The 14132-nt window shown below is 51.1% G+C and overlaps 1 protein-coding gene across 2 annotated transcripts in view; it reads right to left on the bottom strand.

Annotated features, from left to right (window-relative positions):
• The window catches only part of SAMD11 (sterile alpha motif domain containing 11), an 81360-nt gene that overhangs the window by 49759 nt on the left and 17469 nt on the right, over positions 1-14132 (bottom strand). For both annotated transcript variants that reach the window (XM_066563877.1, XM_066563878.1), the window contains exons 3-4: positions 10034-10212; positions 6321-6371 (exon numbers count right to left, since the gene is read on the bottom strand). In XM_066563877.1, coding sequence (XP_066419974.1) covers positions 6321-6371; positions 10034-10212 — 230 coding nt within the window. The remainder of the gene's footprint in view (positions 1-6320; positions 6372-10033; positions 10213-14132) is intronic.

Raw genomic sequence — 14132 nt, 5'->3', positions numbered from 1 at the left:
CCCTGGCAGGGTTAGGCTGGCCCTGGTGACCCTGGAGGGCTCAGGAGGTGACCCTGGGGACTCTGGAGGGCTCAGGAGGTGGCCCTGGGGATGCCCTGGGCACTGCTGGCCCTGGTGACCCTGGAGGGTTCAGGAGGTGACCCTGGGGACTCTGGAGGGCTCAGGAGGTGGCCCTGGGGACAGCCTGGGCACTGCTGGCCCTGGCATTGCTGGAGCTGGCCCTGGTGACCCGCAGGGAGCCAGGATCCTGCAGAGCACTCTGTGCCTCAGGGCTGCCCCCAGCCCGGGGTGGGAGGGATGTGAATCAGGCCTGGGGAGGGAATAATGAGCTTTTTGTGGGAGCCATGAAGGGAGAGCCCAGGCTGGTCCATAAATGCTGTGGCACCATCCCAGCCCTGGGAAACACCTGATGGAACAGCACAGCTGGGGCATGGCAGGGCTGGGCCAGCTCCCAAGGGCACTCAGATTTCCTAGCATTTAAAAACTAAGCATTTGTTTAAAAAATTGTTAGCATTTGTTAAAAAAAATCAAACTAATAACTGATTTCCAAAGAAACATCAGCACTCCAGTCCAGCCCCTGGAAAAAAAAAAAAAAACTCAATTTGGTGAATCTGGGGGTTGTACAGGACCTGGAGGAGCTGCAGGAGCAATTCCTGCTGCAGCCCCCACATGAAACTCCAGCAGGGCCATTGCCTTTCCCTGCAGTGTCCAGCCTCCCCGGGCCATTTAATCACACTCTCATTGATTTTCAGGCCCCAGAAGGGACTGCTCTGCCTGCCTGCCCTGACCTCCTGCTCAGAACCTGTCACAAAATCAGCCCCTGGTGCTCCCAGTTAATGCTGGCAGCTCAGAGGGGAAAAAATGTGTGAGTTGTGTCTCTGCTGTGCATGAACATAGAGCTCCCCACCCCAACCCTGACCACGCCAAATCCAGTGTCTGGGAATAAAATCAGGTTTAAAATCAGGAAATAAATCAAGAACTGATGAATCCCCTCAGCTTCTTCCTTACTAGAACACAAAGCTTCCGAAACAAATAATTTTTTAAAAAATTATTTGTTAATTAATTTTTAAAAATAGAATTAATTTAAAATTAATTTAAAATTAATTTTAAAATAATTTTTAAATAATTTAAAAATAATTTTTAAATAATTTTAAATTAATGAAAAATTAATGAAAATTAAAATTTTAATTTAATAGAAAATGAATTTAAATTAAAATTCATTTAATGATAATTTAAATTCAATTTTAAATTTAATTTTTTTAAAATCCTAAACATAAAAAAAAAAAAAATTCACAAGCTCTGAGTCCCCCCACACACAGGGCACCACAGCAGCGAAGGATTGGCCACCCTGCAGCCCAGCAGAGCCAGGAGCCACCCTGGACAGGGAATTCTGAGGGAATTCTGAGCAATCACTGCCTGCCAGCAATGCAGCAACTCCCTGGCTGTGCCCTGGCGTGGCCCCTGAGGCAAGGTCAGCGCCCCAGGCCAGCCTTAAGCCGGGCTCCTGAGTCAGCAGAGGCAGGGCTGGGATCAGGGAAAGCCTCAGCTCAGCCCCACCGTCCCCTCCCGGCCCCAAAGCCACCCCAGGGGCAGCCAGGGCAGGGATTGGGGTCAAGGGGACAGGGCAGGGTGGGGCAGCAGCCTGAGCCCTCCTGCGGCGCTGGCACCTCCTGGCTGGGCTGGCACCTGTCCTGCAGGGCTGGCACCTCCTGGCACAGCCAAGGCAGCTCCTGGGAATGCCCCTGCCACAGGAGCAGGACGCTCCCCACGGGAATTCACTCTGTGCCCTGGACAGAAGCCAGCATGCAAAGCTCAAGGAAAGCCACCACTTATTATTACTGTGATTTGTAAAATGTATTTTCATATATTTATCATATAAATATATTGTATTATTGTATTATTTATATTGTATATTACATTCTATATAATTATATATTATATTGTGTTATTATATAGTATTATACTGTATTATATATTTTATATTATACTTATATATTATGTTATATTGTTGTATGTATTATGTATTGTATTATTATACTGTATTATATATTATAGTGTTATATGTACTATGTATTGTATTATTATACTGTATTATATATTATATTGTTATATGTATTTTGTATTGTGTTGTATTATATTTATTTTCTAATTGTATATATTAAATTATTAAATATAAGTATATAATATAAATAGATTATTTCTTGTGTATTGTTATTATATTATGTATATGTATTATCTATATGAATAGTATGTTTTATGTGTTATATTGTATATTGTGCACTATTATATATTATATTATTAAATATTTGTATTATATTATTATTATTGTTATTGTTATTATTGTTATTATTGTTATTATTGTTATTATTGTTATTATTGTTGCTATTGAATTTTTATTGTATTTTCATTGCTCAGCCTTTTGTGTAACTTTTCAAACTTCCCCACTGGTCCAGACCCCTGTGTGTCACTCTGTCCTTGTCACACACGGGTCTGACAGAACAATCCCCAGCCTCCCCCTCTGCCTGCCAGGGACCTGAGCTTCACCCAGGGAGAGAAGGGGGACATGAGGAGAGGAAAAGAGGAGGAGAAAGAGAAATTTCAACTTTGTTTAATAAACAAAGTTTTCCCAACTGGAGGGAGAGGCCTGAAAATCCCAACCCTCCCCATGGGCAGCACAGCCCTAAATCTCCCTGCAGCCTGAGCCTGGAAAAACAAATTAATCATCCTGCAATGTCCCCAGCAAAATGCCCATAAAATTTCATTAATGCTCATGACAGTTCATAAAAATGATCAGTAGGGCTGGCAACTCCAAAATAAGGTGGAAATAAGTATGAAGATGTTTTTGCTGTAAGCCTGCTTTGTCATTCAGCTCCCTGCAAGCTCATAAATAAAAAGCAGCTGGAATTACAGCACCCTGAGAGAGGGGGAGGAGAGGGATCCCTGAGTGGGGACCTGGCAGGAGATTTCTGCTCAGCAGGGACAGGGATGTGGGGCTGGCACAGCTGCTGGGGCTCCTCCAACACCCCAAATCCTCCCTCACCAAGTGCAGCTGATGAATATTAAAATAATATTAAAATAACATTAAAATAATGCAATGCGTGGAATAAAATAATGGGGGAAATGGAAAATAAAATAAGCAGCTTTGATTGGTGCTGGGCAGGAGGGGAGGGAGGATCCAGAGGAATCCCTCACAGCACCCAGGACACTCCAAACCACCCCAACCCCACGGGGCTGTGAGCACAGAAAATCTCCAGTTCCAGCCCTGCAAGTCTGGACCCAACAGCAGCAGGTTGGTTCTTTTTTGGGGATTGGCTCTTCCTTTGAGGATTATGTGAGCTGAAAGGCATCAGGAATTCTTCCCAAGGCTGTCTGTGGCCTTCAGATCTCAGTTTATCCCAAATCCTTTAGGATTCCCTATAAAAATTCCATTACCCCCTCCCATGTACCGAAGATTTCAGCACACTGGGGATAAACATGGCCAGAATTACTCTTAATAAAATTTTCCCTTTTCTTGTAGGAATCTACAGCTTTTCCCACCTTTATCTGAAATGCAATTTTAGCTTTAAATGCAAGCTAGGACTGGTTTATCAGCTCCCATTCCCCTTTAGCACCTGACTCTCTGCTAGTCCATAAATGCTCCCCCTTCCCTACCCCATCCCTGCAGCCAGATAAATCTGCCTGGGAATGAGTGCGGGAGCACAAAGCGCTGCTAATGAAATGATGAGGACATCATTAACTCACATTAAGTCATACTTTTCAGCACTCCAAGCTTTCCCCTTGTTTGGCCTTATCATCCCTGTAGGAAAGGGAAAAGCCACTCAGGTACCTCTGCTGTGCCTGACTGCCAAAATCCCAGGATGGGGATTGAAGAATTCCCCTGAGCAGCCACTGCCCAAACCCAGGGCAGGAAGGAGCTGGATGGGCTGAATTCACCTGATGTTAAATGCTAAATTCATGCCTGATGTTATTTAGGATATTTATTTAACAGGATAGTTAAAGTCCTTTTCCTGCCATGGCTGACACATCTGTGGTGTCTCACTGGGGACTTCTGAGGTCTTCCACAGAGTCAAGAATGAAATTGTCCCCAGAGCTGTGGGAACAGCTCTGCAGAGCTGGGATCTTCTCTCCCCTGACTTCATCTGATGGGCAAAAGTGAACTCGTTCAGCTTTCCCAGCCGGGAGCAGCCAGGGAGTGCCAGAGGGGCCAGGCAGGTCCCTGTGTGGGGCCCTGCTCCTGTGCCCTGCCTGGCCCCAGGGCTCAGCCTCAGCCTCCAGCTGCTGAAAACTCCCCCTGACCTTTCAGTCCCCCTCTCAGGTCTCAGAGATTAGAAAGGAAAAGCTGACAAAAAAAAATAATAAATGACAGCAGGCAGCCCCGGAGGGATGCTGTGTCAGTGCTGGGAGGGCAGGGCACAGCATCAGCGCTGTGCCACTGATAACTGTGTCACCTGTGTCACCTGTGTCACCTGTGTGCCCCAGCAGAGCTCTGCTGAGTCAGGAGCAGCCTTGACACCTCCACCAGCAGCTGCTTTTCAATCCTCCCCTGCTCTCCTTGCCAAAGCACGGAGCTAAATCACTGCAGTTCCCATTTTCTTTGCTTCTCCCATCTCCTTTCCCAGGTGTTTCTCACCTCCTCCTTCCCCCCAGCCTGATTTATGTCCCTTTTCCTCCTGCCTGCCCTGTTCCATTCCCCTTTGGCAGCTGCACACCCAGCAGGGCAGGTCTCTGGTAACACCTGAGCCTCCCTGCCAGCCCTGCTGAACTGAAATCTGCTTTACAGGGCTGGGAGCTGCCAACCTGGGCTGCTCGAACACAGAAAACCCCAAATCCTTCCTCTGCCACACAGCATAACCAGGTTTTTGCCCTTTTCTATGGGCAGCTTTTGGCAGCTGGACTCCTCAGGAAAAGCAAAACTTCTGTTCCCAGGGGAATTACTGAGGTTTCTCCCAGGACAGAGCTAAACTGAAGGGAACAGTCAAGCTGAGGAAGACCAGGAAATGCATTTGACATAAAAATCAGAGCATTATTTTATTCCACGCATTGCAAGCTCAGAATAATTTTTTTAAGACAGGGATTCTAATTTCCAAAGGTGTTGGCACCCTCAGCTGCCATTGTGCAGAATCATTGCTCACAGGGCCATTAATTAAGGCACTGTCAGCACTTCCATCCCAAACCTCTGCCTTTTAGGAGTTTATAACAGCCATAAAATTCTGCTCTGGGCTGAAATTTAGCATGGAAGGAATCCATCCCTTTGTATTTGAGAGTCCCAGCAGCTTGGAGCAGCCAGCCAGGGCTTGCACTCTGAGGGCTGCCTTTCAAAAATCTGTTTTTATGGGTGCTGAGCTGCTGCACTGGCTCCTTGTGCTCACTGTGGGATGGGGCTTGTGCTCTTCACGCTGGAAAATTTGGGAATTGTGGGGGTTTGTGGTTCAGAGGCACAGCCTGAAACACCAGTTAAAAACCAGAGAATTGCTCTGCCCTCACTGCTCCCTGCTGGAGGATGAGTCCACGTGGATTTCCCACCTTCACTCCCATGGCCAAGGCTGAATCCCTCTCCAGTTAAAGACACGGACACTGCTCCATCAGCGGCAATAATTTCCCTTTTTTCCATCTCTAACTGAACAGGCTCACACAAAACATCAAAAATTCCCTTTCAGCAAAACTCCAGTTTCCCCCAGGCAGATCCCAGGGAGCAGATCCTGATTTGCCCAGCACCCAGGAGTGGAGGGAGCATCCCCAGACCCCCACCCTGCCTCCTCCTGCTGTTTTCTCCTCCCTGAGAAGTTTCCCAGCTGCTCAGATTTATTGTTCTCATTCCACAGACCAAGCAGTTTTCTACAACTCAAGGGCTGCATCCTGATCTGGAAATGCAGAATAAAAGAGACCTTTCAAAATGCCAGGTTTTAGTGCAAATTTCTGGATTTTTAAAGGATGAGAAGAGTTTGTGACTGCTGGCAGCACATGAAGATAATGCACCATGCCCAGGAGATCAGGGGTCACAGAGGAATATTCAGTTTGCAACTGGAGAGCTTCAATTCATGAATTTCCACCTTCTTGGGGCCAGAGAAAGCACAGCAAAATTGGGCTTTCTTTAGAAATCTCATCAATTCTCTCTTCCAATGTAAAAGGGACCATTTGCCCCAAAACTTTCCCCAAAATAACAACAAAATAGAGGGTGTGTGGGAAGGGGAGGGTGAGGAACAAAGGGAGGGAGAAATAAACCCCAGAAGTGCCAGAAATGTTCATTTACATCCATCAGCACCCAGGAACAAATGAGAAACTCTCAGCCCCCCACACAGAGAGGTGCCCCAAACCGGTACCTGCAGGAGCTCTCTCGGAAGGAGATGTTCAGATCCCAGTGGGTGTGAACCCTGCAACAAACAAACAAACAAACCAAAACCAGGGCTCAGAGGCGGGGGCCGAGCACTCCTGTCCTGCCCCTGAACCTGCTCCACCCTGGGGACCCCCAGAGCCCCTCAGCCCCAATTCCTGCCCCAATTCCAGCCCCAATTCCTGCCCTGTCCAGCCCCAATTCCTGCCCCAATTCCAGACCCAATTCCTGCCCCAATTCCAGACCCAATTCCTGCCCCAATTCCAGACCCAATTCCTGCCCCAATTCCTGCCCCAATTCCTGCCCTGTCCAGCCCCAATTCCAGCCCCAATTCCTGCCTTGTCCAGCCCCAATTCCTGCCCCAATTCCAGACCCAATTCCAGCCCCAATTCCTGCCCTGTCCAGCCCCAATTCCAGCCCCAATTCCTGCCCTGTCCAGCCCCAATTCCAGCCCCAATTCCTGCCTTGTCCAGCCCCAATTCCTGCCCCAATTCCAGACCCAATTCCAGCCCCAATTCCTGCCCTGTCCAGCCCCAATTCCAGCCCCAATTCCTGCCTTGTCCAGCCCCAATTCCTGCCCCAATTCCAGACCCAATTCCAGCCCCAATTCCTGCCCTGTCCAGCCCCAATTCCTGCCCCAATTCCTGCCCTGTCCAGCCCCAATTCCAGACCCAATTCCTGCCTTGTCCAGCCCCAATTCCTGCCCCAATTCCAGCCCCAGTTCCAGACCCAATTCCTGCCTTGTCCAGCCCCAATTCCAGCCCCAATTCCAGTTTAACCCAGGTTTGCTGAGGCCTGGCCCAGTTCCCCATCCCAGTTTAACCCAGGCCTGGTCCAGTTCCCCATCCCAGTTTAACCCAGGCCTGGCCCAGTTCCCCATCCCAGTTTAACCCAGGCCTGGCCCAGTTCCCCATCCCAGTTTAACCCAGTTCTGCTCTCAGTGGGGGCCAGCAACGCCCCCCCAGCCTGGGGGGGAGGACACAGCAGGTGAATTAAGGCAGGAGCAGATGGGGCACAGCCCCTGCAGGGCCCAGCTGTCGTGTCTGGGCTCTGGAGCCTTTGTGCTGCTCCTGCTGTCCCCAGGGCCACCCCCAGAGCCACCCAGGGGTCAGAGGCTGCTCCTGATGTCCCCAGAGCCACCCAGGGCCAGCAGGAGGGGGTGACACTGCTCCTGATGTCCCCAGAGCCACCCAGGGGCCAGAGGCTGCTCCTGATGTCCCCAGAGCCATCCCAGGCCAGCAGGAGGAGGGTCAGAGGCTGCTCCTGCTGTCCCCAGGGCCACCCTGGCCACCCCAGGCCACCAGGAGGGGTCACTGGTCCCCACTGGAGGCCCTGGAGCAGCTGAGGAGTGCAGTCTCCCCCCATTGGGACAGAGACCCCTGGGCTCCCCTTTATGAGGGATGAACGCTCAGGGATGCTGGGGCTGGCAGCAGGAGATGCTCCCTGGGCACTGAGCACTGAATTCCTGGCTTTCCCCCCTGTTCCTGCCCTCACAGGGATTCCACCTGCCCCACCTGCCCCCCACACTGCAGCACAGCTCCCAGGAAAGGGAAAGAACAAATGCACAAAAGCAGGGAAGGAAAAGAGCAAGGGCACAAAATCAGAAAAAAGGAAAAGAGCAAGGGCACAAAATCAGGGAGAGCTGAACGCAGCTGGGAGAATCCTGCTCCCTCCAAGGAAACAGAATTAACCAAGAGGCACAAACTGCAGGAGAGCACAGCCCTGGCAGGCTGGGGATCACTGCCTGGGAGCTGCCACACATTCCTCCTTCATTTCCCAGCAAACCAGGCACAGCAATTACAGTAATTAAAGATTTAAGATAAGGGCACTTTGTGTTTGGGGGGCCCAGCATTATCAATTGCAGTTATCACGCTGTTCTCCCCCCTAATGAGACAATCCAGCACTAATTCTGCTGCATTAAAAGCACAATTAAAGGGGCAGGAGGGGCAGGGCAGCTCACCAGAGCTCCCTGGGAGGGTTCCCTGAGCAGCCCAGGTGCATCCCAAAACCCCTTTCCAAAAGCCCTTCGCATTTCCAGCAGCACCACTGGACAGCTGCAATGATAAAATTAATTACAGGAGGCTTTATGGGCTTTATGGGCTGCTCCTCTGCCTCCCTGCTCCTTCCCTCAGCTGCTGAGGGTGCCAGCATCTGTCTGAGCAAGGGGGAACAGCTCTGCACTGCCAGCCCAGGAGCACATAAACCACCAGAAAAGCAATTACAGCCTCAGCTCCCTCTGCTCTGCTTTTCCAGGCTTGTCTCAGGAGCTGGGCCCCGCTGTGCATCACGGGGAGGTGACAGCCCTTGGGGCTGTGCTCTCTGGGCTCACAGACCCTCTGAAACTCCTGCTTTTTCAGAGGCCTGGGAGCACCTGGAATTTTGGAGCTGAATACTGAGGGCACCAGGAGAGCCCAGGTGAGGGTCACCAGTCAAGGCCATCCCTCCTCCTCCTCCTCTAGGACTGCACAGCCCAGGAGGAACGGCCATGGCACCGAGAAGGGCAGGACCAAAATCCAGCAATTCCATCAGTGCTGCCCTGCTCCTGGAGGCTCTCAGGGTGCTCTGAGACTTGGAACCAGACATAAAACCCCACAACACCTTGCAATCGAACACAGAACCCCACACCTTGCAATCGAACACAGAACCCCACACCTTGCATTAAAACACAGAACCCCACACCTTGCATTAAAACACAGAACCCCACACCTTGCAATCAAACACAGAACCCCACACCTTGTGCTCTGTAACCAAACACAAAACCCCACACCTTGCATTAAAACACAGAACCCCACATCTTACAATCAAACCCAGAACCCCACATCTTACAATCAAACACAGAACCCCACATCTTACAATCAAACACAGAACCCCACATCTTACAATCAAACACAAAACCCCACATCTTACAATCAAACACAAAACCCCACATCTTACAATCAAACACAAAACCCCACACCTTGCATTAGAACACAGAACCCCACACCTTGCTGCTCCCCAAACTCTGCTCCCCAGCACTGACCCCCCCTTCAGCCTCAATTCCATCACAATTTGAGCACAGCTGAGAGCAGGACACAGCATTTGGGGTCCCCACAGCTCTGTATTTCACCCAGCTGGAGCCCACAGATGATTTCCTGGCCATGCAACTCCCAGAGGAACAGAGCCCCAGCCAGAGAGTGATACCCAGCCTGCAAACCCAGAGTGCAAACTCCTCTCCAGGCAGGAGCAAGGGAAAAACCCCAGCAGTGCCCTCTGTGAGCTGGAATGTGCCCCTGGCAGTGGATTCCAGCCCTGGAGGTGACCCCAGTGCCCCTGACATTGGGATTCCAGCCCTGGAGGTGCCCCTGGCACTGGGATTCCAGCCCTGCAGGTGCCCCTGACATTGGGATTCCAGCCCTGCAGGTGCCCCTGGCACTGGATTCCAGCATTCCAGCCCTGGAGGTGCCCCTGACATTGGGATTCCAGCCCTGGAGGTGCCCCTGGCAGTGGGATTCCAGCATTCCAGCCCTGGAGGTGCCCCTGGCAGTGGCATTCCAGCATTCCAGCCCTGGAGGTGACCCTGACATTGGGATTCCAGCATTCCAGCCCTGCAGGTGCCCCTGGCACTGGATTCCAGCATTCCAGCCCTGGAGGGGACTCTCTGGGGCAGAGCTGCCTCTGCCCAGGCTCCCGTGCCCGTTTCCCCCCCAGCCCTGCCTCAGGTACCTTCTTTTCATGATACTGATGTGCAGGTCCTCCTCCTGCTTCACGTGGGGCTGCTGCCCATTGCCCCTGTCGCTGTCCTGGCTGTCCTCGCTGGGGGACAGGAGGGAGCCCAGCTCCTTCTTGGGGACCCTGCTGGGGGGCAGGGGGATGCTCCTCTTCTCTGCCAGGCGGCCCCGGTTCTGCCACGGGAGAGACAAAACCGCCAAGATCTGGTGAGAAACCTCAGTATTTCCACAAGCACCGAGCAAAAACTCGCTCACCTCCGTCGGAAAGCTCTTTTTGACAAGCCAGAGCTGTCACACATGGCTCACAGAGCACACGTGGCTCACACTTTGTCACTGTGGTCACTTTTTAAAGGATTCTGCAGCACAGGCACTTCTCTGTTTGTGATTTCCCCCGTCCTGACCAAGCCCTGCCCTTCCAGCCTCTCCCAGCCCTTCGTCCCCAGTCTGCACCTCATCCTCAGTGAGAGGAAAGGAAGGAGGCAGCACGATCAGGCACCAACCTCTGCCTCCAGAGCATTTCCCACCAAATAATTCCAGCTCACCACTCAATGAAAGCTTTGCCAGCAGCGCAGGAATTCCTGACCCAGGCTGGAAAGGGACAGCAGCAGGGAGCACCCAGCAAAGCAGGGAGCTGCCCCTGCCCCACAGAATCTGTCAGTTCAGCCAATAAAATGGAACTGGATCTTATTTTTAATCCAAGTCCCAGTGGAATTGGGACAGGAACCCCAGAGAGGCCAAGAATTTGAAAATATCAGAGCTGTTTGCAAGGTGATCCACGTGCCTGTGATTCAACCCTCAGAAATAATTACTGCTGCATAAAAACCTGCAGGAGAAAGCAGCCCCTGCTCACAGGTAAGGCTGGGAAACACAGGGAGCAGCCAGGGAATGCTGGGGGAGCTCTGGGAGCCAGAGAATTCTAAATCTCTTCCATATGTGAAGGAAATCCTCAAGCCCAGACAGCATTTTCCCCCTCCTTTTATTGATAATAAAGATAGGGGAGAGGAAAGGGGGAGGTTCAGAGAGCCTGGGATATTTTCCTTTGCTTTTCCCAATAACAAACCTGGGGGAATGGCTTTAATTAGGGGCATTGCAGAGCCGTGGGGACACATCCCCTGCAGGACTGGCAGAGTCTGCCCTGCCCTTCAGCTGAGATTAGCGTCAACACCTCACAGAGGGCCAGGATAATCCTGCCCTGTCCCCTGGGCCTTCATTAGCCCACAGTGCTGCCAGCCCTGTGCTCCAGGGGCAAACCCAGCCTGGGCTCTGCAGGAGCTGCATCCCACAGAGCCCATGGGCAGGAGGGGCTGGCCAGGCTCTCATGCCCTGGGCACACGGATGAACAGCTCCCAGGGCATCCCTGCAGCCATGCCCAGCCCTGAGCCCTGGCACTGCCAGGTTTGTCCTCCCAGGGTCACCTGGAACTGCTCCAGCACAGCAGGGACGGCGCAGGCCAAGAGGGAGCAGGGGGGAACAGCCAGCAATTGTTAAATAGCAACATAAATAATATCAATAAATTATAAATACAAATATAAAGATAACTGTAAATAATAATTACAGATAATAGATATATAATTTAGATTTAAATATCTGAATAATACATATAAATATTAAATATAATTAATAAATCTAAATAATAAATATAAATAATAAATCTAAATAATAAATGAAATTTTTTTCTCTGAAAAAAAAAAAAACCTCTGATTTCGGCTTTCCAAATAAAGCTGGCAAAAGGCAGAATAATTCCTGGGCAAGCCAGCCAGGTTCTCTGCAGGGGAGAGCTGATGGAGGAGCCAGGACAGAGCAGGAGAACCCCCCCAGCTTTTGGGGACTGTCACATCCCTCATGGGAGGGCTCTGCAGGCTCTGGCAGCGACTCCAGGAGGACAAAAGGACAGAAATGGGCTCAGCCACACAGGTGGCACAGCTGGAACCAGGGGACAGCAGAGCCCAGCTCGTGGTTGGGCCGTTTTCCCCTCAAGAGAAAAGAAAATCCCCCTTGAGCACAACTTCCCCGAGAAATCCCAGCAGCCCCCTCGACCTCCTGGTGCTCAGGCTGCTCTCCAAAGGCACCACCAGCACATTCCCTGCCTGGTCCCTGCCCTCATCCTCCTCCTGGGGTTTATCCTGGTTATCTGGGGCACAGAAACTGGGTCCTGCTGGAACTGAAGAGAATGTGGAAGTTTTAACCCAAAAGGGAGCTGCCCAGGAGGGAAGGTGCAGCTCTTCCCATCAGCATGAACAAGGTGGTTTTGTGAAGCCCTAAAGAGAGAGATGAACAGGAGCTGGGAACAGAAAATATGAACAAGATCTGGGAGCCAAGGGGAGCATTTCCCACTCAGAATCTCTCAGTGAGTTATAAACCCAAAGGGTCATTTGTCAACAGAGCAAGAGCCACAATTTCTGGACAAAGCCAACCGGAATTTCCAGGCTTTGAAGGGAAGCAGGTCCAAGGTGGGAAATCTCTCAGGCCTTTGGAGGCACCTGTTTTCCAGCCCTCTTAGGAAGGGGCTGCAGAGTGTCCTTTGCTCCGTGTTTGCTGTGTCTGCTCCCACAGCAAATGGCTCTGTCCCCTCAGCCCGGGGTGCCCAGGAGGAAGCAGAGAGGTGGCCCCAGCTCCTCAGGCAGTGTGGGTCCCTCCTGACGGAGCCAAAGCCACCCCACACCGGCTGAGAGCGAACACTGATGATGCTGTCTCCTAAATAACGGCAAAACTTCCGGATTTTCCCTTTTTTCTCTCTCCTTGCCTGCTGCCCCTCTCAGGTGCAGAGACAGGGAGCAGAGGGTGGCGATGCTTTCAGACATTTCCCCCTGTCCCCAGCCCCGCTGTGGCGCCTGTGGAGCAGCAGCACAACAGGGGAGCCGCTCCCAGGGCTGTCCCTGTCCCCAGCAGCTTCCTTGGCAGCACACACAGAACGCTGCAGAACCACCAGGAGAGGCCCATTCCCCTCTCCCCGATGGGCTGTGCCCTTTCCTGCACCTTCACTCCTGTTCTCAGCCTCCTGTCCCTCCCAGCCCACGCTCCCCACACAAACCCAGCCTGCAGCCCTGCTCTGCCTTCCCCTGCCACACCTGGGGGATTTCCCAGCAAATTGTATTACTTTATTTGGTCAATTGGCCTACAAATTGATTTTCCTGTACAAATAATGAACATTTATGGTTATTTTCCCCATAGACTGCTTTATTTCACGTGTAACAAAGACTGATTTCCTGCAGGTTTCAGACCTGAGCTGCAGTTCCTGTGACCCCTGGCTGATGGAGAGCAAAGGGCTCCAAGCACAACTGGAGGGTTTGGGGCTTTTGTTTTTACCCCGAGGTGGCTGCTGGAGGCAAATGTGGGTACCAGACCAAGGCATTCTACAGAATAATGGGAATAAATTGTTTTAGAAGAGATTCAGTGCCGGGATCAGGCCAAGGAAATGCAGGGGAAGGAGCTGGGGACAAAGGGCAGAGCTGGAGTGGCCAAATCCCTGCTCAGCACAGCCTCTGGGGACTGGGCACATCAAAAATCACCAGAACACTCACCCAGCTTCACAGAATAAACCCTGCACCCCAAAAATCACCAGGAACACTCACACAGCTTCACAGAATAAACCCTGCACCCCAAAAATCACCAGGAACACTCACCCAGCTTCACAGAATAAACCCTGCACCCCAAAAATCACCAGAACACTCACCCAGCTGCCAAGGATAAACCCTGCACCCCAAAAATCACCAGGAACACTCACCCAGCTGGCTCAGCACGCTGGGAGCCCCAGCAGGTGACACCACACGATTTTACAACATTTGTGTTTATAAATAACACTGGGAAATGAATGACCAACAAATGCAGTGGCTTCCCAAGGAGCAGGGGAGGATGCAGGGAGTGTTGGGAGTTGTGTGTTTTGAAGGTAAACACAAAGAGAATATTAAAAAAAATACTAGAGAGGTAAATAATTCATCAAAAGAGTGGAAAACAAGAAGCTGGAAGGGAAGAAAGCAAAAGGAGCAATGCCAGAGGGAAGAGTTTTCTGAGAAGGTGAAAAAACCCCAATCTCACGTGGCAGTGGAACCAGAACCAAAGTCAACTGGAGTGAAACAGAGGGGAGGTTTGGAAGG

The sequence above is a fragment of the Molothrus aeneus genome, chromosome 21 (assembly GCF_037042795.1).
Source record: "Molothrus aeneus isolate 106 chromosome 21, BPBGC_Maene_1.0, whole genome shotgun sequence".
Classification (NCBI taxonomy): domain Eukaryota; kingdom Metazoa; phylum Chordata; class Aves; order Passeriformes; family Icteridae; genus Molothrus; species Molothrus aeneus.
This window is presented reverse-complemented; position numbering and strand designations above follow the sequence as displayed.